Below are 20,436 nucleotides of genomic sequence, written 5' to 3'. Positions count from 1 at the left end.
TTGAATTAGAAAAGAGATAAATACTATAAATACAAACAAAACCAATGATGAAAAATAAAAACAATAACTTTACATTCAACATTGTCCAAATAAGTTTATCGTCCATTCGTATTTTACTGTCATCTTGTAGACACGAGGCATCCAATATGGCGTCGTTCTTAATTTACAGCAAGGAATAACAACATATCTTTCTTTCCATCACATTTTAAACAACAATGACTATACAGCAGCTATCAATAGTAGTTTTCATAATTTATAAATGTGCTTTCAAAGACACTTTACGGTTCAAAAACATTTTACAAGTCAACGACACCCCAAAGCCGGGCTTTCAATACATAAAGTTTCATCTACACATTATCAACTGTCAAGGGGGTCATTTACAAGAGGTTGCATAAAAGTGATCGCGGTCGCTTACGAGATGTTCCAGCTATAGTGATTTGACTTAGAAACTTTCGTTATTTTACAAAACCCAGTGGTTGCTTGCCAGAGGTGGTCACAAAGGGAGGTTCGACTGTATCTCATACAATTAAATGTACTTTTGATGTAGGTTATTGGTATAGCATCGTCGTTCCTTGTTTGCCATACATGCTGTTTCATATACACTATATTTCTATACATATACTTATATTGAAACTGTAGTAGTATGCTATATATGTCCATTACAAAGCCGTAAAAGGGCCAAAAGTTTAACCGTTAGCCGTAAAAGCCATCACCCACATTGAGACCCTCTTCGAATAGCTACCCACAGTCACAATCTGTTGATACGTACAAATAAATTATCAGCTCATTGAGGCATTTATTGGTGAGCCCGTGGATATAAACAGGTTTCACAAGTAGTATTTGGATGGCTCAATTGAATACTTTAATAGATGAGAAAGTGTTTTAAAAACTTGTGCCCTGATTTGAAATATTTGGTGAAAACATTGAAGAAAATGCAAGGGAATATAAGCTTAACAAGAAAGCCATCATGAATAAGCAGCGTCATTTATTCCCATTGTACGCTTCGCGGATTTTTTTAATCCTATCCTCCCTCCGTAAGCAAATTGAAAAGGTTTAGTCAGAAATGTGGCGTGATGATGTTTTCACGACCCTTTGACCATACGTTACGCCACTCTGGTTACGCTACTTGAAGTCATACCGGAAATTGTTTATGATAATACAGACCTGTGTCATGTTTACTTTACTTGCTTCATAGCGTCCAAACTTCTCATCAAAATAAAAACATACGAAGTCTTTACATCAATTTCATGTTCATGTCATCGGATAGTGAGCTTGGGCTGCCAGTGTCAGTTACAAAGTATTTGTTCTGATCTAAGCTATGACCTTTCGGGTCTGTCCCTCAAAGCGTAACTTCTTCCCCTTGAACTCTCCAATTTCTACCGCCGTTTTAACCGTCGAGTACTTCTTAGAAGTTTTTCTTTCGATTTACCACTTCAAAAAGGTTTGTTTTCTTTCTGAAAATGGTATATTAAAAAAATTGAAAATTTACGAATGTGGCCGCCATTATGACTCACTGATTGAATCTTTCACTGGACAAAATCCTTCCTGTAGGCCCCACTAGGCCAGGACCTATAATTGACCTGTGGTTTTATTGGGCAATGGTTATGAAGCTTGACAAACTTCTTTGCTATTTGTTTTTGTTAGAATTTTTTACCTTGACCGTGTACAAACCACAATAGATTTTGAATTGCGTTAGAGTAACTGACCAATCGAAGCGTTCCTCAACTGTACGTCAAGATATTCAACTGTCAACTGAACTGTAGTCAGTGTGTCAGTGTGGACTTAAAAACAAAGGATTGTGTACGGTCGCGGCTCTTCCAACATAAATCGCAGCGTCATTATATTGTTGTCATGGCAAGGTACTCGTAACTACTACGTCAATTAACTAAAGCAAACATGTGTGTCACGTCTGACAATAATGATTAGTCATGCAAAGCTTGTCATTAGCATATAAGCAGTGATCCTTTTTGGATAAAGTAATTACACAGCTTGGAAAATCCGAGATAAGGCAGAGACGATTTACGTACTTCTATCGCAGGAAAAATACTTGAACTTTGGCAAAGCTCTATCGAAGAGTACCTTTTGCTAAACCCCAGTTTAAACAACGGGTCGGGTTATGGCATTACTTCGTTGTCTTGCTTGCTGCCTAATATTAAGCTTACTTTTGTTAACAATTCAGTCGCCAAGTTGTCTTGCGGCGAAATTTGTGCTGGTTCCATGGGTTGGGCGAAGTCACTATCTTGTTCTTGCGAGGTTGGGAAAAGAACTACTGGTCAGAGGACACGAGGTATTCATATTTTGGTATTTATTGCTATACTTTGCGTGCATAGCAGGGAATAGCGACTTGCCCCTGCGCCGAGCACAGATCTCTTCGATCTTCCTAGAAAGATCGGAGAGATGTTTGCAGCTATCCGCGCAGGGTATCTTTCGACGTGCCGAGATAAACAGAGTAAACAGCTGAAAAACCGTTTTAATCAGGTCAATCCGGAAAATTTTCCTCTTTTGGTGACAAAAGAAACGACAAATTAACTACAACTTCTGACCTCAAATGGCTGATAATTATGTTAATCTTCTAACTTTGCACGGTTCTCAGAAAAATTAAACTGTTTAACCGCGGCACTAAACTTCCAGTAGAAATCGGCCAGTTTTCCACTGTACGACATTTGTCGAACTTACCTGTAATTTTCGCGCTCAAAGCTGCCGCTTTAAACCAGGTGCGATTTAAGTATATTTCAGCTCAATATTTTGGCACGATTTATTAGAAAGGGTGACCCTAAAAGCTGGAACGGTGGAATGGCGGAAAATGACCCCATACCCTACACCAGGGTTAGGGTTATAGTTTATGGGGGGTGATTTTCCGCCGTTCCATGTTTTAGGATTTGGGTTGATTTTCCACCATTCCGCCGTTGCCTCGTGCCGGCTTTTAGGGTCGCCGATTAGAAATGCTGTAAGTTTTCATCAATTCAATTTCGAAACAAATCCGAAACCATTTCGATTTCAAGGCGATAAATGGCGCTGAAATCGCCCATAGTATAGGCTGCAACGTGATCAGAATTGGACAAAAATCGCATGTGTAAACGAGCATACATCTCTCGTGTATAGTCTTGAAATAAAAGCAAAACCACATCGATGAACCCCGAGGTGCCACACGCCACCTTAGCTTAAACTTCAACAGTGAAAGAGACTATCAGGGCTATTAAAATATAAATCTTTGATCCACAGGTTGTACTTTTTGTCGGTGATTGTAACCCATATGCCGCAAAAGACGCAAATATCAAATGGTTCAAGTGTTCTGGAGCAGTAAAAACATTGGATTTGAAGAATCTGAATCATCTACCTCAAATGATGCATGACTATTGTGATGCAAAGCTCAACGACAAAACCATCATAAACGAGGTCAAGACCGCCGACTTGGTCATTGGTGATGGCATGTACCAGTGTTCGTCTCTAATCGCAGACAAGTTCTCCGTACCACACGTGACAGTGTTACAGAGCTCTCTTACAACAGCCACGGCGACTTTTCCGTATAACGTTGCATCGATTCCTTCCTACATTCCTCAGTTCACCTCAAGAATGACAGACAACATGATTTTTTTTCAGAGAGCAGAGAACACATTACGGTGGTTGGTTAATACTATTGCTTTTCCACTCAGTTCTAGGAACGCCTACTTGGATTTAAAGAAAAAGCACAACATAACAGCAGAAAAAAGTTTGGAGCAGACACTTCAAAAAGTGGATCTTATTCTTGTTCAGAGCGAAGCATATGACTACCCTCGGCCGCTGTTGCCATGTAAGAAATATCATATCAGGGGCATTTGACCGTGTTCCGTATCCTGGGAATGAGGAATTTTGTCTTTGCCTGGAAGGGTCGGGAATTCAACCGCATTTATACAGTTACAGTTTAACTAACCTTTAAGGCCAGTAAGTTAAAAAAAAAGTCATATTAACGCAACAGAAGTTCATGGGGGATGTACCCTGAATACACTTTTATTTTCCCGACCAACATTTGTTTGCGTAAAGATAATTGCAATGTAATCTTATAGAGCGGTTTCATTCACGTGACTACCGGCCATATTGGTTTAACTGAAACAAAAGAAAATATTTGCATAAAAATAGAGTTCAATTCCCAAAGGTATAGTTTGGGACACCAAAATGGCCACCATTTCTTTGTTATGGAACACCAACATGGCCGCCGTGACGTCAAGTGAAAATGCTCTATATTTGTTGTTTGTCGTGCAGTTTTGTTTCGCTTTTGTTTTTGTTTGGGGCAGGGGGTGGTAGGAGGAGCAGCGGATCCACTCACTTACATGTAAATGTAAATACACCTCTCTGGCTTAACTAACGTTGTGGCTCGATTTGTTTTAAAACATTGTTGTGTAAATAACTGCTGGCTGTTGCTGGTTGCCATTTTGAAATAGTGACGAAGCTCCCGTGTCATATGACGTCACATTGTTTGCGAACTATCTATCCTCTAATTCTCATTGTCAGAGCTTTTGCTGGTCCAAAAATAAGTGGACGAACTAGGAATACAAAGGGCCATACATTATCTATGAAAGATTTACTCTCTTTCTGTTCATCCTCTCTTTAGTCAAGGGAGGACTAGAAGATGCATTTGAACTTGGAGTTCTTAAGTAAAAAAAGTAATAATATATTAAATAACACACTTTATTTAAGTATCATTGTATTTAGCACAGGCACTAATTGGGGGACACTTTCCAGGCGAATTTAAAATTGTTGGTTTTTGAGGAGAGGGGAAATAACCTCTTGGAGCAAGGACGAGAACTAACTACAAACGCAAGCCACATATGACGCCGAGTCCGGAAATTGAACCCGGGCCAAATGGGTGGGAGGCGAGTGCTTTTACCACTGCGCCAGCCCTGCCACCCACCGTGGCTTCATCATATATTAACTGTGCAACGCTTTGTTCTCTAGACCATAAAATGGTTGGTCCGCTACTATCACGTCCAGCTAAACCACTTCCAGATGACCTAGAAGAGTTTGCCAGGGGATCTGGTGACGACGGAGTCATACTTGTATCTTTTGGATCCATTCTTGATGAAATAGACGATCAGATAATTGCGACAATGGCAGCTGTGTTCTCCAGCTTGCCACAGCGAGTTATTTGGAAACTAAATGCAGGTGCGTCTGGGAAAAATCCGTTTAGATCGATTTCTTGGTGATGGAAAATGGTGTTTGATGTCACGAAATTTCTAAAATCGTCCTTTCTTTAATTCTCTCTATAGTTCTACAATTCTTTTTTAAGAACGTTTCAGCTCAGTACATACATTTCAAGCTTTTTCAAGCATTTGATGCCGTGAATAAAGAATATAGTATATTCGAACCCCGTCTTACGACCACCTCGTTATTAGATCACTTTTAAGTGCCCCGAACGAATTCCATTCATTTCCTTAGTGTTCCAACCTCGTTTATCCGACCACTCCGGGCCCGAAGGCGGTCGTATTAACGGGATTCCACTCTGTACTACAGAATGTTACCCTTCTCTATGTTCTTTGGACATTTGAGGAGACAGAGTGAAACATGCATGACTGCTTACGAAAATAGTAACAGGTTTTGTTTTTAGTTTCCTTTAGTTTTTCTTTTTCCTTACCTGCATTCAATTGTCTCGAGTATATGTGTTACAGAAATACTTCTGAACCCTTCATGTAATGGGAATTCAACGCATAACCGTTCTTGAATTGCGGTGGATATAGTAACTACTGTGATTTTAGGAGTCTCTTGGCCTCCTAGGTTATTTACTTGGCTCGTAGGTGCCAAATGTCCTGCGTGCTGCTAGGATAAGTTATTTTGATGGGATTAAATTGCGGAGGTAAACAAGATACCGATTATTTGTAGTAATTCATGGTTTTTTTATTTAAAACAGAAGGCAGAAGTTTGAAAGTTGGTAACAAAGTTAAAGTTTCTTCATGGCTTCCACAGAACGACGTTCTCGGTCATCCCAAAACTCGTCTGTTCATTGGACATGCAGGGATGAATGGAATGCTAGAGGCAGGTTACCATGGAGTTCCTATGATCTGCGTGCCCTTCTTTGGAGACCAGTTTGAAAATTCCGTGGCTGCAAAGCATTTTGGGGTAGCTGAAATATTGTACCAAGAGCAAATCACGGAAAATAACTTAGTCAACGCTATAAACACTGTTCTGCACAATTCAAGGTAAGGTACTTACACAATCCCTTAAAAAAGATGTTGTCTTAGGACTATCGGAATCCAAAAAGAAAATTTGCCACACATGTACAATTTTTTTTATAGAGATAATTAAAAAAATAATGATTCCGAAATAATAATCATGACATTTCAGATTTCCAGATTGAAGTACAGTCATAGGCTGTGCATGGTCAAAAGCTTTGAAAAACACCTTTGTGTTAAGACAATCAAAAAACATATACCGTCCATAAATTTAAAAGAGACATCATGGCTATTACTCCAACAATTAATCGGCAGGCGATTCCATTAGATAGCACCAGTTTGACCATTAGTTCAAATAATCACCTTTAGGGGAAGCAGATAGGGTGCACCTGTGAGAGCACTCTGGCTCTCACTGTATTCTCGTCCCAGAGCCCCAACGGTTTCTTTTAAATTGTTGAACGATCCAACCGCTGAACAAAAGATCGTTGGCTCTGTAAACGAGGATGGCTCTCACTGATGTGAACCCGCGTTCAAGTCGTTGACGCCACGTGTGGGTCGAGTTAGTTATTGGTTCAAAGGATTTTCAGATTTCCACTGAAATTTCAATTTATTTTCATTCATTTATTTATTTGCATTTCGCGACACATCTTCAGTGTTCTCTCCACTAGTTATACAAAACATGGACATTGCATTGACGGAAACATCTGTAGATCCTAATGGATAATATATCTATGTATCTTCATCTTAAAATTTTCAGTTATCGAGAGTCAGCAGCTCGAATTTCCCAGTCTATAAGACTGCATCCTCGCACCCCTATACAGCAGGCCGCTGACTGGGTGGAGTACACGCATGCTCAAGGTGGCTTAGCGCACCTCAGACCGCGAGGACTGGATCTACCATTCTATCAGCTTTACCTCTTAGATGTCATATCCGTGGCCATTTTGCTGTTGATGGGTTGTTTTGCAGCTCTTTATCTCTTCATTAAATGTTTCTACCGAAGGTGCTGTACGAAAAAGCTAAACAAAGAAAAAACTCACTAGGGTTTGCATCGGAAGTACATGCACTGCACTTTGTTGTCTTCCTTTAGCAACCTCGTTCCCAGGGCCGTCCGCGGGGTTAGCCACGACGAACAGCCCTGGTACAGGCTGATCTATCGAGCATTGCCATTGTAAGATTGCCAAAATTTAAGACAAAATTCTATTAATATTTCTGATTGGTCACTGCATTTTGCGCTAGTACCCAGATACTTCTTTCACACGCGCGAACTTAAATTTTATAAACAAATATGGCTGAGTTACCTTCGCCTTGTTCTAGAGATTTGGATAAAAATAGCAGTCTTTATAAGCTTACGTCTTTCTGTATCAGGATGGTGTATAAAAATAGCAAGGATCATTTTAAGAGCTAGGAAGCTTTGCAAAAAATTTCAAGTTTAGGAGCGATCGAATTTCTCCTACGCGCCATCGTATTTCTCGATCCTGTGCGACTGTGTGGAAATGTTCCGCTCTAATAGCAGATTTATTAGGGTTGAAGGAAAATGTTTACTGTTTAAAGAAGAAGGAGTTTTGCTCTGTCGGTGGACGGCGAAAGTTCCGACGGCTCTGTCAATCGAGGAGGTAAGAGAATTCAAATCTTTATGTATGCATGCTCACCTTTTAAACTGTTTGTAGTGTTTTGTTTTGTGAAGAGGCAGCAATTTTCGTAAAGTAACCTTTAATCTTTAATCACGATAATATTCAAATTGCAAGCTAATACGGACAATAGCAGGCCAGTGTTGTTATGTGAATTCATGTGGTCGGTAACATAATATGCACAATAAAGATTTTTTTTTTTTTTTTTTTTTTTTTTTTTTTTTTTTTTTTTTTTTTTTTATGCACAATAAAGATATCGTTCCAGACTGGTACACCGCGGACCCAAAAGATTCCTTAATTATAAGGATTTAAAAAATATTTAAGATTTCATCGTTTTCTGGTCAAATTGAGTGATTTTTTTTGTTGATGTTTAGGTTCTGTTTGAGGGAGATGCACACTGGAGATGTTTGAATACAGTTGAAATATTTCAAGCCAAGTTAGCTTTGTGCTTTTTTTGACTTTTCTGTACTTGTAGCTCATTAATTCAATACTGAAATTGGATTGAAAAGCTCATTTTTTAAAAATTCTGTTATTCCCAGGTTGATAGCTATTCTTGTACACATTAAGTTGTTTATTTTGGTTTTGTATAAACTCAAACTAGGTGCTCAGCTCCATGCAACTGATATTGATTTACTAGTAAGAGAGTCAAGATGTCTTTCTTACTCCAAGAATGCATTATAATTTTTCCATTCGTTTTGGAAAGAAATTATAGGAAAAACATGAACCTCTCATAACTTCCTGTCAACAACATTAGTTCTTTTGTTTTGAGAGTGCAACCTGTATTTTTTTCAGAGAAACCACAGCAGTAATTGGCTGGCTCTTATTCAATATTGCAAAGTCAACACGACAATCACCTGTGCTTCTATAATTTATATATGAAAACTAGTAATACAGTCGGACCTCTATTAAGCGGCCACCCTGGGGACTTTGAAAACTGGCCGCTTAATAGAGGTTGGCCGTTTAATAGAAGTGCAAATTATGTAAATTGAGTAGAAAATGGCAGTCAATGTAATCAGGAGTTATTGCCTGTATATAGCAAAACGCTTGTTGAAAACATATATGAAGATGAATGTGAAAATCATCAAAAAAGAACTTTAAGTGCCCTGTATTTGCGCATATTTTCAAGTCCGCGCAAGGTGCTAGCTCTAACACAGAAAGCATGTAGTCGATAACTACAGTTTTTTTAGTGTTGAGTATGTACAGAAAAATATGCAAATCTATGTAACAAAACATCAAGTTTCTTAGGCCTTTTTGCATCAACAGTCTGCAAAAAATTTTAGCTCGAAATATTTCACGGACAATTTATTTAAAACAATCCGTCACTGATGTTTGCCGTTGTGGAGCTCGAAGTTGTAATGAGGAGATCAAGTCATTTGCCTTGCCAATGGATAGGGCAAGGTCCTGGTAACTGTGAAACTGGGCAAAGTGTCGGAGTTGATCGGTGTCATTATAGTGGAGATAAAATTGCAGTTCTTGTTGTTATTAGTTATCACTTTCATATTATCTGTCACCATTTCGCTTGAAAAAATAATTTGCTGGCCGCTTAACAGAGGTAAAAAAACCCAATAAATACCAAACGTACAACAACAAAAATGTGGCCGTGGTCGCTTAATAGAGGTGGCCGTTGAATAGAGGTATCGAATACAGCACTTTACTTGGAAAGTGGCCGCTTAATGGAGGGTGGCCGCTTAATATAGGTGGCCGCTTAATAGAGCTCCGACTGTAATCAAAACTGGATTAGGGAGTGTCTTTGATGACCTCAATCCCAGGTTCTCTCTCCTTTGCCAAGTTGTTGATAATGTCATCTGCCCCTGCAAAATTTTGAAGAGGTGGGGGGGGGGGGGTGCCAGATACGTGTCCCAAGTGCCTTTCATTCATGGCAATCAACGTTGGTTGCCCCATACAATCTTAACTCCAATCTGTATTAGGAGTGAGTTCTTTCTATGTTGAATGCAATAAACGTCGAAAGTCTAATTATCCAACAAAACAAAAATGTTTCCCTAGTCCCTAGTCATCTTTACCTGGTTTTAAATTAAAGTTAGTAATTCAAATTGATTGAAATAAAATCAAGTAACACTGGAGTATAAAGCCTCAACTGTCCCTGTCAAAATCTTTACCAAAAAAAGTCCATCAGGCAGTTATCCCCAACAGTTTTTTTACACTTTGCTACAGCGTATATGAGAGAGTTAACTTGGAGTAAAGTTGAAAATAACACTGACAACAATTAAGGAATAATGAAATAATTAATTAAAAAAAATTATTTTGTGCTGTGTAGTACTGATGATACAACTGAGAAATCAGAGAATTATCTCTGGAGTGTAAATTTCTGTTTTGGAAGGGTTCCTTCCATCACAAAAATTTACACTGTAGATTTTATTATCTGATTTCTCAATTAAGGTAGGGGCCTTGCTTCAACCCATTAACCTTTTGTCCTTACAAGTAAAAACCCAGTTGAAGAAGACAGTTGTGCTAATCACTACACTGCTGCAGCCTCACCACTCCAGCTTATAGATAGCACTTCATCTGCAAAGTCCTAATGCATTCATTTTTACGCAAAAAAATACCTATCATGTATCATTTATTGGCACGTATATCACAAGGGAGGGGACCCCCTAATCCCTACCTGTGTGACATCAAATCACCATTTGATTTATTCATTAAACCTGAATTAAATTCTGCTCTTCCCAAGACGGGATGTTGATTGTTTACATGTTTTAGACTCAACTATGCCGTTTTCAAAAAGAACATTAACCCTTTTGAAGCGGTAAATCGAAAGAACAACTTCTAAGAAGCACTCGACAGTTAAAACGGTGAAAATTGGACAGTTGCTGACGAAGAAATCATGCTTTGTTTGGCAGTTGCAGAACCGCGAGGACAAGAGGTCATTGATAAGCTAAAACACACGTCACATCACTTTGTCGAATTGATGCTTAAACGCTACTGGAAATCCACTTCACAAAAAGATTAAAGGTTCTGATTGTCAATTTTTACTAAAAGGTTTCATTTAGGAAACCTTTCTGCCTGTTTTCTTTGTTTGTTTGTTTTTTGGTGAAACGAGAACAATTTGTAATCTTACACTTTTATTGAAATTACATAACCAGAATAGAATGTGAGTCAGTCCACGTTTTAGTATTAACACATGGGAATACGGAAACAACATTAACATCACACTATCTTTGTGACTCAAACTATTCCATTAACTAGGATAGTGTTATAAATCTGCAAAGCATACAATGGGAATAAATGAGGCCACATTAAGCATTCCGCGAAAATGCCATTAGGGGCATCTTGTTCCTAATGTATTACTGAAAAAGTTACACCAGACTATGTGATTAGGTGTAGAAAACTGTAGCACTGGTAACTGACGTCACAAAACCCATGCATGAAAAATAAAAGGTTATTGTTGGATAATCAAGTAAGTAAAAGAAAACAATTGACTTGGTGTTTAACATTTTGTATAATAACGATACATAAATTACTACAGTGGAATACCAATTTTTTTAACCTCCTAGAGAAACTGAATTTTGTTCAAAAAATAGGAGGTAAAAATCTGACTGAAGCAAATCCAAGAGAATTAACAGCTATTGGTTCAAGGAAACGGAAGTGTTGAAAAATTGAGGGTTCAAATAACTGAGATTGTACTGCAAATATAAATAACTGTAGTGTACATATTTCATTACTCATTACTAAGTTTTGAATTTTTCTGTTAATTAAAAGAGATGGCTGATAAGAAGTTTGACCTTTTATCTGTAATCAGTTATCAACAGAAGCTAGGGTCTAGTTGCATAAAACATGGCCTGAATATCAGCCAGCTCCTCTCCAGATGATTGGTGAGCGATGGGAAACAGATATACAGGGAATACCCCTTGTTAAGCCTATTTTTGTAGCCTCTTTATCAACTGAATAGTTATAAGAATGATTGAGTGACAGTGCTCTGTTGCTTATAAACACAGCTAGGCCCAGGCATCCAGTGGCCAATCTCTGTTGTACACACCATGCTAGAGCAATAGCCCTACCTGGCCAACTAACCAAAATCTTTACTGCTAAAGAAAAAAATTTACATGCTCAGCGAGTGCCCGTTTAGTTTGTTTCCTAAATATTATTGATATGCTCTGATGAGTCGAGGAGCACTTCGCATCTGCCATCAAAGACATTTATCAAAAGGTAAGACACACAACTGAATCTATCTCTTGTGCACAATATAATGCACAGAAAGTTTCACACAAGAATACATAATTTACAAGTTTATGAACTGCCCCAACAAGAACTTCCATTAATAAACAAAGTGATTCTTGAGCCATACTGTATTTTCATCCCATCAAACTGTCTAATGGACAAACAACGATAATAACCGATTCCCTTTGCACATCACTACGTCCGCCAGTCTGATAATGAGGTCGGGAATTAACTGGAATATTAAAGATTTACCGTAACCAGTTAGCAAAACTCCAATCACATCTTGTCCTTAATATACTACCTCTAAGGCGCGAACTTGGCCTACCTTAAAAACAACAGAAACATCGCATTCAACAACACTGAACAGCAAAATTCAGAGCTTGAAGGAACGAAGTGACCGCCATTTTTTTTAAACTTCGACGTTGACCCCATGCCCTCTGCGCCAGGTTGAAAGCGAGGTAATCTGCACGATTTGAGCAGATTTTATCAGCCTGTACCAGGGCTGTTCGTCGTGGCTAGCCCCGTGGACGGCCCTGGGAACGAGGTTGTTCCTTTAGCGCTATAATTGGTATGTTTGATTCATAATCGTAATCTGGCTTACACATGACACATGTAAATGAAACAGCGATGATGGCGGGTGTGGAGGGGAGCTAGAGTATGCCGCCGTTCTAATCATAAAACCCAAATTTCTCTTCCGGTTGGGTACAATACCGCCGAGACAAGAAACTGGGTATAGTAGGACTGTAACGTCAATACAGGAACTCTATTTCTTAGCTGTTTCATTCCCACTAGTAACCTTTTTAAGACCTTGCCTCGTTAAACAGCCCTTTTACCTACAGCTATCGACCGTTACAACCACGTAAAAAATTCCATGACTTCTCACAATTGTCAATTTCTGTTCAACAATCCTGTTGTAACAAAAAATAAGTGCAAAGACAACATATGACGGCCAAATGCAACGACCACATATGTTTATATAATATACTCCCTACATTTAGGAGTTGCTCATAAAGCAATTGATTTAGGCTTATACTTGTCCTTTTGTAGGAAGAGAAATATACATAAAATGTTGGTCGATTTTAACAAGTACTACGGTTTCCTCAAAAGGAAGCTTTCGGAAATTAGGTAAAATTCAAATTCAATAATTGCAAACGTCTCTTGATAGCCAGGACAACATTTATTCTTAACCGTTATAAAACTTTTACTTAGTTTATTTTACTCCTGGTGTCTTGTAAACAGGGTAATTATTGCTACAGATCTGGATTACATAGATCACACTGCCTTAATATGCAAATTTATTCTATCTCTAGTACACGCGGTGTGATTGGTCAATTTTGCCGGCCGTTTTTTACTGTATGTGCCTTTAAATTTAAAAGTTGTTCCTTTACCGCGTGCCCGATTAACCTCAAGGATATAATAAATATTTTGAGGATGACTGAATTATCTTAACCTCGTTTTCTCGGTCCGTACTGTAAGTTACGAATCCTCGTTTTTTTGCTGTTGATTTATGCCCCAAGCGCGAAGCGCGCGTGTCATAAATCAACAGGAAAAAACTCGGTCCGTTACTTAGAGTACGGACCTCGAACTGGCTTGATAAGATGTATGTATTCTCCGGTTCAGCAATTCTGGTTTTGAGTTAATTTTGATGAGCATTATTGTCTCATTACCATTATCATCAGCATAAGCACGAGGCAAAAGCGAATTTTACACTACAAGCATCGTGATATTTAACTAATAAGACATTAGCCGCGCCACTGTCCTTTCTGCTTCATCTTGAAGTCACAGCTCGTTTCTTCCATAGATCGCAATCATGCTACAAGGCAAGAAATAGAAAAACACGATAAAATACTAGTAAGGTTGCTTTCAGAGTTTTCAAGAGCAAGAAAATATATAAATCATAATGTTACAACCGAGCGGGTCGTTTATAGCAATGTAGCAGTGTAGTAGGGAAAAAAAGAATTTCAACTCAATATTACTAAAGACTCAAGCCCCCTTAAAAAACGGGTAATAAAAGAACTATTTTGAGGACTAATCTGGCTCTCCTAGATAAGGGCCAAAACAGCCCACTCGCAAGGGCTGAAATGTACCTAAAGGCTTAAATGAGTCCCAGAGTGGGCCTAAATGATCTTTCGTAGCTATTTCTCCCCAAACTATGAAATGGCCTTCGGGGGGTGGGGTCGTGAATCAGCCCCTAGGTCACCAGAGCTAAATTGGCATTTTGGGTCTAAAAACAAATTTGAAATTCACAGTACACTTTAACCCATTTATTATATAGACGGGAGTGATTAACTGGAAAATATACGACTCGTAAAATTCATACGAGACTGCATCCGGGACTCGAGTAGCGTAATTTTCATATCCTTACTAGTGAGGATATTGATGACGTTATTTCCCGCTTTTCACGTTTGTTTGTGCAAATGACGAGCAATAGATTAGCCTTTATAACAAAAAACTAGGTTGTTCTCAGAAAATATGGTATCAAGTTAACTTTCCTCAGAACTAACATCGCAAACAGATAACCTTTGTATATTTGGCATGTTGGACTATGGTAAAGAAAAAAATTAATAATTAGTTCGAATCCCTCAAACAAGTAATCTTTATGAAAAGATGTTCCCAGATGCCTGTCTGTCATCCCCGTTCTGGGGCTGAACAAAATAAAAAAGTAAGACTTAGAAACATTAAATTACTGGGAATTTGTCCATTTCATTGGCATTATATAACAAAAAAAAAAACCTTTGAATAACGCCATGGTGATCTAGGGAAAAACTGATGCTCACGAATTTGAGCTAAACGCTTTAGAGAGGCATAATTTATGTAATTTTGAGAACAGCTAGTAATCCCTTAATAAATGATTTGTTTTGGAGTAAGTTATTGTTGATGGACAAACACATACATTTACAGAAAACAACAAAATTTTTTTTTCCAAAAGCCTGTTAAACTTTTAAAGTCTTGATTGGGTTGTAAACCACCTTTCTTCTGACCGGTTGGGGATACCACGAGCGAAAAGGGCTGACACTCGTCGAATTCCCGATGCCAATCTGATGAACAGTTGGAAGGGAGGCAACAGTAGTAACTCCCATCACTGTTCTGTAGATTAGATATCGTATGGTGATAACTGCAGAAAAGCAATTGTTTTATTCCGTGACATCAGATGACAACAATTTAAGCCAAAATTTTAGATATCCATGACAATATCATTATGTGAAACAACAAAAAGAGAATACTGATGATGAGATATGAAGACTAGATAACTGTCGAGAGCAGTTTCAATAGTTATTTGAGTTCAAATGTTAAAATGTTGTTAAAGATATAAAAGATATTGAGAGGTGGACACATGGATAAGAGTAGTTGCACAGGATATGCCAGTTGGTATTATGGTACTTGCAGAACAATAGTTAGTATTTGATTCCGAATGTTGCGTTACGTAACCGATTTCGACGACTTAGTCCAAAGGTCCAATGATCGTGACGAAATAATAAAGTTAAACTGCAACGAGACAGGGATGTGATATTTTTCCTTTGTCTCAGCTGAATTGTTCGCGAATTAGCAATAACCAACAATACACAAATTAAAGAGATATAAGTAGACTCTAAGGAGATTAAAACAAGACGCTCTTAGAGTGTTAATTCGAGCTACCATAGTAGGATTTTGGGCTATTAATCGTAGAAAAGAGAGGTTATTTATAGTGCTTCGGAAATTTGAGGTGCAGCAAAGCAATATTTTTAAGGGGGAAATTTCCATATACTGTACTGATTCATTAGATCGAAGGGATGTCACAATATAAACGTACAAAACCACATTGTAAAACTTTGCTGTCTTGGTACGCTTTTCGCCTGTTATTTTTATGACAATTTTCTAACAAACAGTACGTTATGAATGCTCAGTTTTGGAAAAGATTTAAACTTACTGATAAATATATGAAAAAGTTTCATTAACATATTTGCCATGTTAGTTTCCTTTTACTAATTACTAATTCAAAAGCCTAAAAAAGTACTGGACACCTCGCTGATAAATTCCGAGTTTAAATTTCTGGCAAACCAATTAAGATTTACGTTGAACTTTGTTAAACCATTTATCAATTTTTTAACCCAGTTGTGGACAAAACCACAATTGCTTACTCTATGCGGTTTGTCATTCATTCTTGTATTTTTGCGACACAGCTGCCCATATCATGATAAACAGAAAAGTAAAATGTCAAATTCCATTATTTCAAACATGTTCAAACAATAGGCCCTATTCAGGTTAGCATACGCATGTTCTCGATGATGATTTCAACTTTATAACAACCGCCCCTTAAGGTTGCTCAGAATGGTGTGTATAACATTACACCAATCAGCACGACGTATTTAAGTCCGTGATTGACACATAATCAATACTCACTAAAAGCAAAACGGAACAAATGGTAGCTTTGCTGCACACCTACCCACCTTCGCCGGCCTCGGTCAGCCAACTCCACTTCCATTTCTCTTTCCAACGCGGACTACAACATAGACTTTTTCAAACAAGATCGCGTGAGAAACCGTCTATTTTAAAGTCTATTAAAGGGAGGAATTAACGGTTCTGCGCATGTCCATAAACCAAATACTTTTTCGCCTTTCCTCGCTATGACCCAGGCGGTGTGCGTCACGACCCACAAAGGGTGCTGGGTAAAAATATGGAAATGGCTCATTTGCCTCTGGTCACGATCGAGTAAACATCTCCCGAACGTAAGACTTAGGTGAGTCTTAGGTCGACTTACAGTCGCACTGAAACTGTGCATTCAAACTTTGCTTCCTTTTCCAAAAACTATCATTAAAGTGCCACTACGATCAAAATTTTGCATCCCTTTTTTTCTTCAGCTTTGGAAAGTAGAAGTGATAAATACTAACCACGCCAAATTTTACATCGAAATTCCAACGGGAAGACCAGTTATTTTAAACGCGAAGTTCAGCTTCGCTGTGCCGCCATTACTCGAACGACAAATGGCCGTGAACTACTTAGAGAGCTGGATCTAGTTGCACCGACAGCAATATGACGTCATACGCGCACAACAACATGGCCTGCTTTCGAATGTTCGATCTCGCTGAAAGAAGCCACTTCTTTTTATTTTAGTGGCTCAAGGGCCGTCTTTACAACGCACACGTATTGTGGGCAACCGAAAGAAACCTAATGGTGGTTGTTTGAACATTTATGGTTCTAAAATACGTCAAAAGGGGGTAATTTCTTCAGACAAATCGTCTTTTTGTACATCGCACCGAAGTACTAAAGTCTGTAAAGACATATCCTCTCGACGACTTCGACAGCTGCTTCGAGGGAAACTCAAACGCAAGGACTGCTATGCAATGCTACTGCCTCGATGCTTACTTTTCCAGGGTAAAGCGAGGGACTAAGTGAAGCGATTAGACCAAGGTAACTAATCGGAAATGAACTGTTTTCGTGAAAGCGTGCAATGAAAGCAAGTGGCGCGGAGTGGTGTTGTGTATGTTTTGTTTATAGCTCATTGTAATGCTTTGTTTGTCCAGTGTTCATTACGTCTACTTCCTATAAGTGTCATGCTTTGGTAAAATAAAAGTGCATAGATACTCCATTTTATTCAAATAATAATAATTGCTTGTGGTATAGTAAATATTGACAATCTACTGCCTCGAGTTTTTCGAATGCTCTCTTCGTACAAAGCACCCAACACATTTCTGAAAGACTTGTATGCCGACTGTAGAATACACAGCAAGGCGAGATTTTCGATCTGTATTAAATGAGCAATTGAAATTAAACTGATGGTGACATTGACATGAAAAATTAATGTCTATATATTGAAACAATCACATGATATGTGAAAGTACAGGTCAGAAGAAATTTGCAGGCAACTTTCCAGCTGAAGTGGACCTGCTGACACTCCAACTTGCAAAATTCTCTAATGTAGCTATCACTGATTACTGTGAGTCAAGAAGGTCTTGTAGCAATCCTATTTGGTCTGTGTTATTAACTAATTATAATACTATTATTGAGCAATTTTTTTAAATACTACTTGTAAATATGCTTTGACTGCACCTTTGTGCAGACTTGCAGTGAATATTATGCTGAAAGTTATCTTGTGGGACAAGTCAAGATAATATCTACAATTTAAACCATATTAGTTTGTACTAAAGAGAACAAATGAACCAAACTGACAAAATTATGAGACAGTATTTTGTCCAATACCCTATTCCAGGAGTGCTCACCGGAGCCCATGAGCAGCTTTGAGCAGGAAAAAAATTCCACCCAGGGGTCCTCTTAATATTGTACGCAAGGTGTCATCGTATGCCTGGAAATGTAACATGAAACAGCCACAGTGTATTAAAGTCACGCAGTTTCATCTTGCGCTTTCGAGACAAACTTGTGCCTTGCGACACGCAGTGTTTTCCGGAGTGGTATTGTATGATTTTCCACGGTCAACTGCCGATTTTGCCATTGGTTTGCCTTCGTTTTCATAACATTTCCCAGCCCAGACTGTCACAAAGGAATCGAACTTTTTGTATTTATCGATAATTGCGGCGGGTAGCAATTTAATTTATTGAATAACAGCAGACCACTTCCTCTACTCGGGGATTGACCTTTACACATACATATTCGACTTGGTAAGTTGTATCTACCATGAAGCCGAGGAAAATAGTTCTTGGGTCATTTGTTTTTATTTTCTTCACCTGGGAATGCGATGCTCAGATAAATCGACGCCAGCTTCGATAAAATAATGTACTTCTGAAATTGAGTTGTATTAGTGTGAATTGACCCAGCTTTGTCTGTCTTTGAATTTGGCTAACAAATTTCCTCTCAGCATTTAACGCAAGTATCATAGGATTGAAATGTCGAAAAGCAACGTATACGTTTAGGAATTAGAACGATATTTTGGAAGGATGTACCTCTTCAGACCATTGCCGAAAGTCGAAGTCTTGTTGAATCTTTGTTATTATGGCGGGAAACTGATCGAGGTTGGGAAACTCGCGCGTATTCGACATGGATTCACGATCATATAAAAGCAAGGCAAGGCATTGGTGAGTAGTGAAATTTGTAAATAGGCTATATCCATTTTAAGATTCTGTTATTTGAACTTATTGTATTGCATAGCTTGGCTCTTAGTCATTTATTTACTGCACTGTTTTTATCTACCGCGCGCCACATTAATCCAACCATCACCGCGCGATATTAATCATGTTCTGCTTTACTTGGGTAGTCAGTTTTTAATGAACTGTTGTTATCTGTCGAGCAGACTGCTTTACTTGGGTAGTCAGTTCTTCCCAGAACTGTTGTTATCTGTCGAGCAAACTGCTTTACTTGGGTAGTCAGTTCTTTATAAAGCTGTTGTTATCTGTCGAGCAGAACATTAACCGGCTAACCTCGCGCTATGAACACTAACTTAGGTTCTGCTTTAGCTTATCGAGCAGAATTCTCTGCTTCCACTAACTAATATCGCAATAACCAATTCTGCTCTACTTGGGTAGTCAGCTTTCTTTTCAGTGAGCTGTTGTTATCTGTCGGGCAGGATATTAATCTAGCTTATTGTAATATTCTGCTTTGTAATATTTTGCCTCTGCATTGCGCATAGCTGCTCTGTCGAGTACAAATGTAGTATACAGTAACACTGCTTTGTAGTCCCAATTCTTTATAACTCTTTATGACGGAGAGGAATACCAACCTCGCACTCCAGTTTATCAACTATTCCTTTTTTCTTCCATTTTAGGGACGACCGAATGCAACGCGCGGAGACGATCACTTGCTTTGTATCATCAATGTACAATTGTATCACTTTTCTTTCTTTCTTTTTTTCTTGTGGAAAAAATACTCCGAATTTTGTTTAATGTGATCACAACGTTCACAAAAACACAGTGTCTAGCGCGGCTTGTGCTACAATAAATATTGTTACATTTTGTGCAGTAAATAAATGTCCTAAACTCTGTGCCGCGATTCTACTGCTTTTGGCAAGAATTGTTTGCGTTTGTTCTTTGATTCGATGTTCTTTTAAAATGCTAAAACACCCAGTTGCCTATTTTGAGTGGTTCATATTATATTAAGTCTGTGCCCTGGAGTTACTATTCGAGCAAAAGAACCATGTCTTACAAAAAGCGTAAGAACCTTCGTTACTGGTTACCGTTCGCGTGGATAAAACGAAAGCATTCCTCGCGCGTTCGATCTGCACAAACCACGATGTCTGGGAATCTGTTTCTTTCTGCGTGACTGCTGGAACTCTGCACGTGTGAAAAAAGACCATTCCGACCGTGAATTATAACACGCAAAGGTGCAAAACGGTTTCTCTCGTTGCAGTTAATGATAAGCCATTGGTGATTTCAACTCACCGTAAGCTCATTAGCATACATTTTTTTCTTCACCTAAGCTCATCATGATATACAAAATATCCGCTCCCCAGGGCTTAGTGCGCTGGCTGGGATTCTTATGCACTGGCATGGAACTTGCTGGGAGGCCCGCATCAAAACAATTGCTTGCTTACTAATTTAAACTCAAAAGCTCATCCTAGCTGG

At 38.6% G+C, this 20,436-nt stretch overlaps 2 protein-coding genes and 1 long non-coding RNA gene across 5 annotated transcripts in view; 2 read left to right on the top strand and 1 right to left on the bottom strand.

The window, feature by feature from the left end:
• Nucleotides 1–1,998: 1,998 nt before the first annotated feature.
• Nucleotides 1,999–9,852, top strand: LOC146451017 (UDP-glucuronosyltransferase 2C1-like). 2 transcript variants are annotated; one of them, XR_014860156.1, is made up of 6 exons: nucleotides 1,999–2,287; nucleotides 3,223–3,790; nucleotides 4,933–5,139; nucleotides 5,882–6,170; nucleotides 6,901–7,756; nucleotides 8,564–9,852. XR_014860156.1 is itself a non-coding variant. In XM_085099683.1 (5 exons), the coding sequence occupies exons 1-5, from the start codon at nucleotides 2,117–2,119 to the stop codon at nucleotides 7,181–7,183; spliced, it is 1,518 nt and encodes a 505-aa protein (XP_084955809.1). In that variant the 5' UTR covers nucleotides 1,999–2,116; the 3' UTR covers nucleotides 7,184–7,951. The 2 variants fall into 2 exon arrangements, 1 of the variants encoding a protein (XP_084955809.1); XM_085099683.1 differs by lacking the exon at nucleotides 8,564–9,852 and having other exon boundaries at nucleotides 6,901–7,951.
• Nucleotides 9,853–12,525: 2,673 nt separating this feature from the next.
• The window catches only part of LOC146451013 (neural cell adhesion molecule 1-like), a 78,736-nt gene continuing 70,825 nt past the window's right edge, over nucleotides 12,526–20,436 (bottom strand). The window contains exon 13 of one of the 2 annotated variants that reach the window (XM_085099681.1): nucleotides 12,526–13,760. In XM_085099681.1, coding sequence (XP_084955807.1) covers nucleotides 13,727–13,760 — 34 coding nt within the window. In that variant the 3' untranslated portion in view covers nucleotides 12,526–13,726. The remainder of the gene's footprint in view (nucleotides 13,761–20,436) is intronic. The other variant, XR_014860155.1, reaches the window with a different exon arrangement.
• Nucleotides 18,512–19,856, top strand: LOC146451016 (uncharacterized). The gene is made up of 2 exons (XR_014860158.1): nucleotides 18,512–18,954; nucleotides 19,641–19,856. It is a non-coding gene; the product is annotated as an uncharacterized LOC146451016 (long non-coding RNA).

Source organism: Pavona decussata, unplaced genomic scaffold (genome assembly GCF_977016875.1).
Source record: "Pavona decussata unplaced genomic scaffold, jaPavDecu1.1 SCAFFOLD_412, whole genome shotgun sequence".
NCBI classification, from domain to species: Eukaryota; Metazoa; Cnidaria; class Anthozoa; order Scleractinia; family Agariciidae; genus Pavona; species Pavona decussata.
Note: the sequence above shows the minus strand (reverse complement) of the source record. Positions and strands in the feature narration are given on the sequence as shown.

What these genes read in the sequence shown, in the direction of transcription:
- LOC146451017 (XM_085099683.1), top strand. Translation starts at nt 2,117, where the DNA reads ATGGCATTACTTCGTTGTCTTGCTTGCTGCCTAATATTAAGCTTACTT. An exon ending in TATTTGGAAACTAAATGCAG is followed by an intron (nt 5,140 to 5,881) that starts GTGCGTCTGGGA and finishes TATTTAAAACAG; the next exon opens with AAGGCAGAAGTTTGAAAGTT. An exon ending in ACTGTTCTGCACAATTCAAG is followed by an intron (nt 6,171 to 6,900) that starts GTAAGGTACTTA and finishes TAAAATTTTCAG; the next exon opens with TTATCGAGAGTCAGCAGCTC.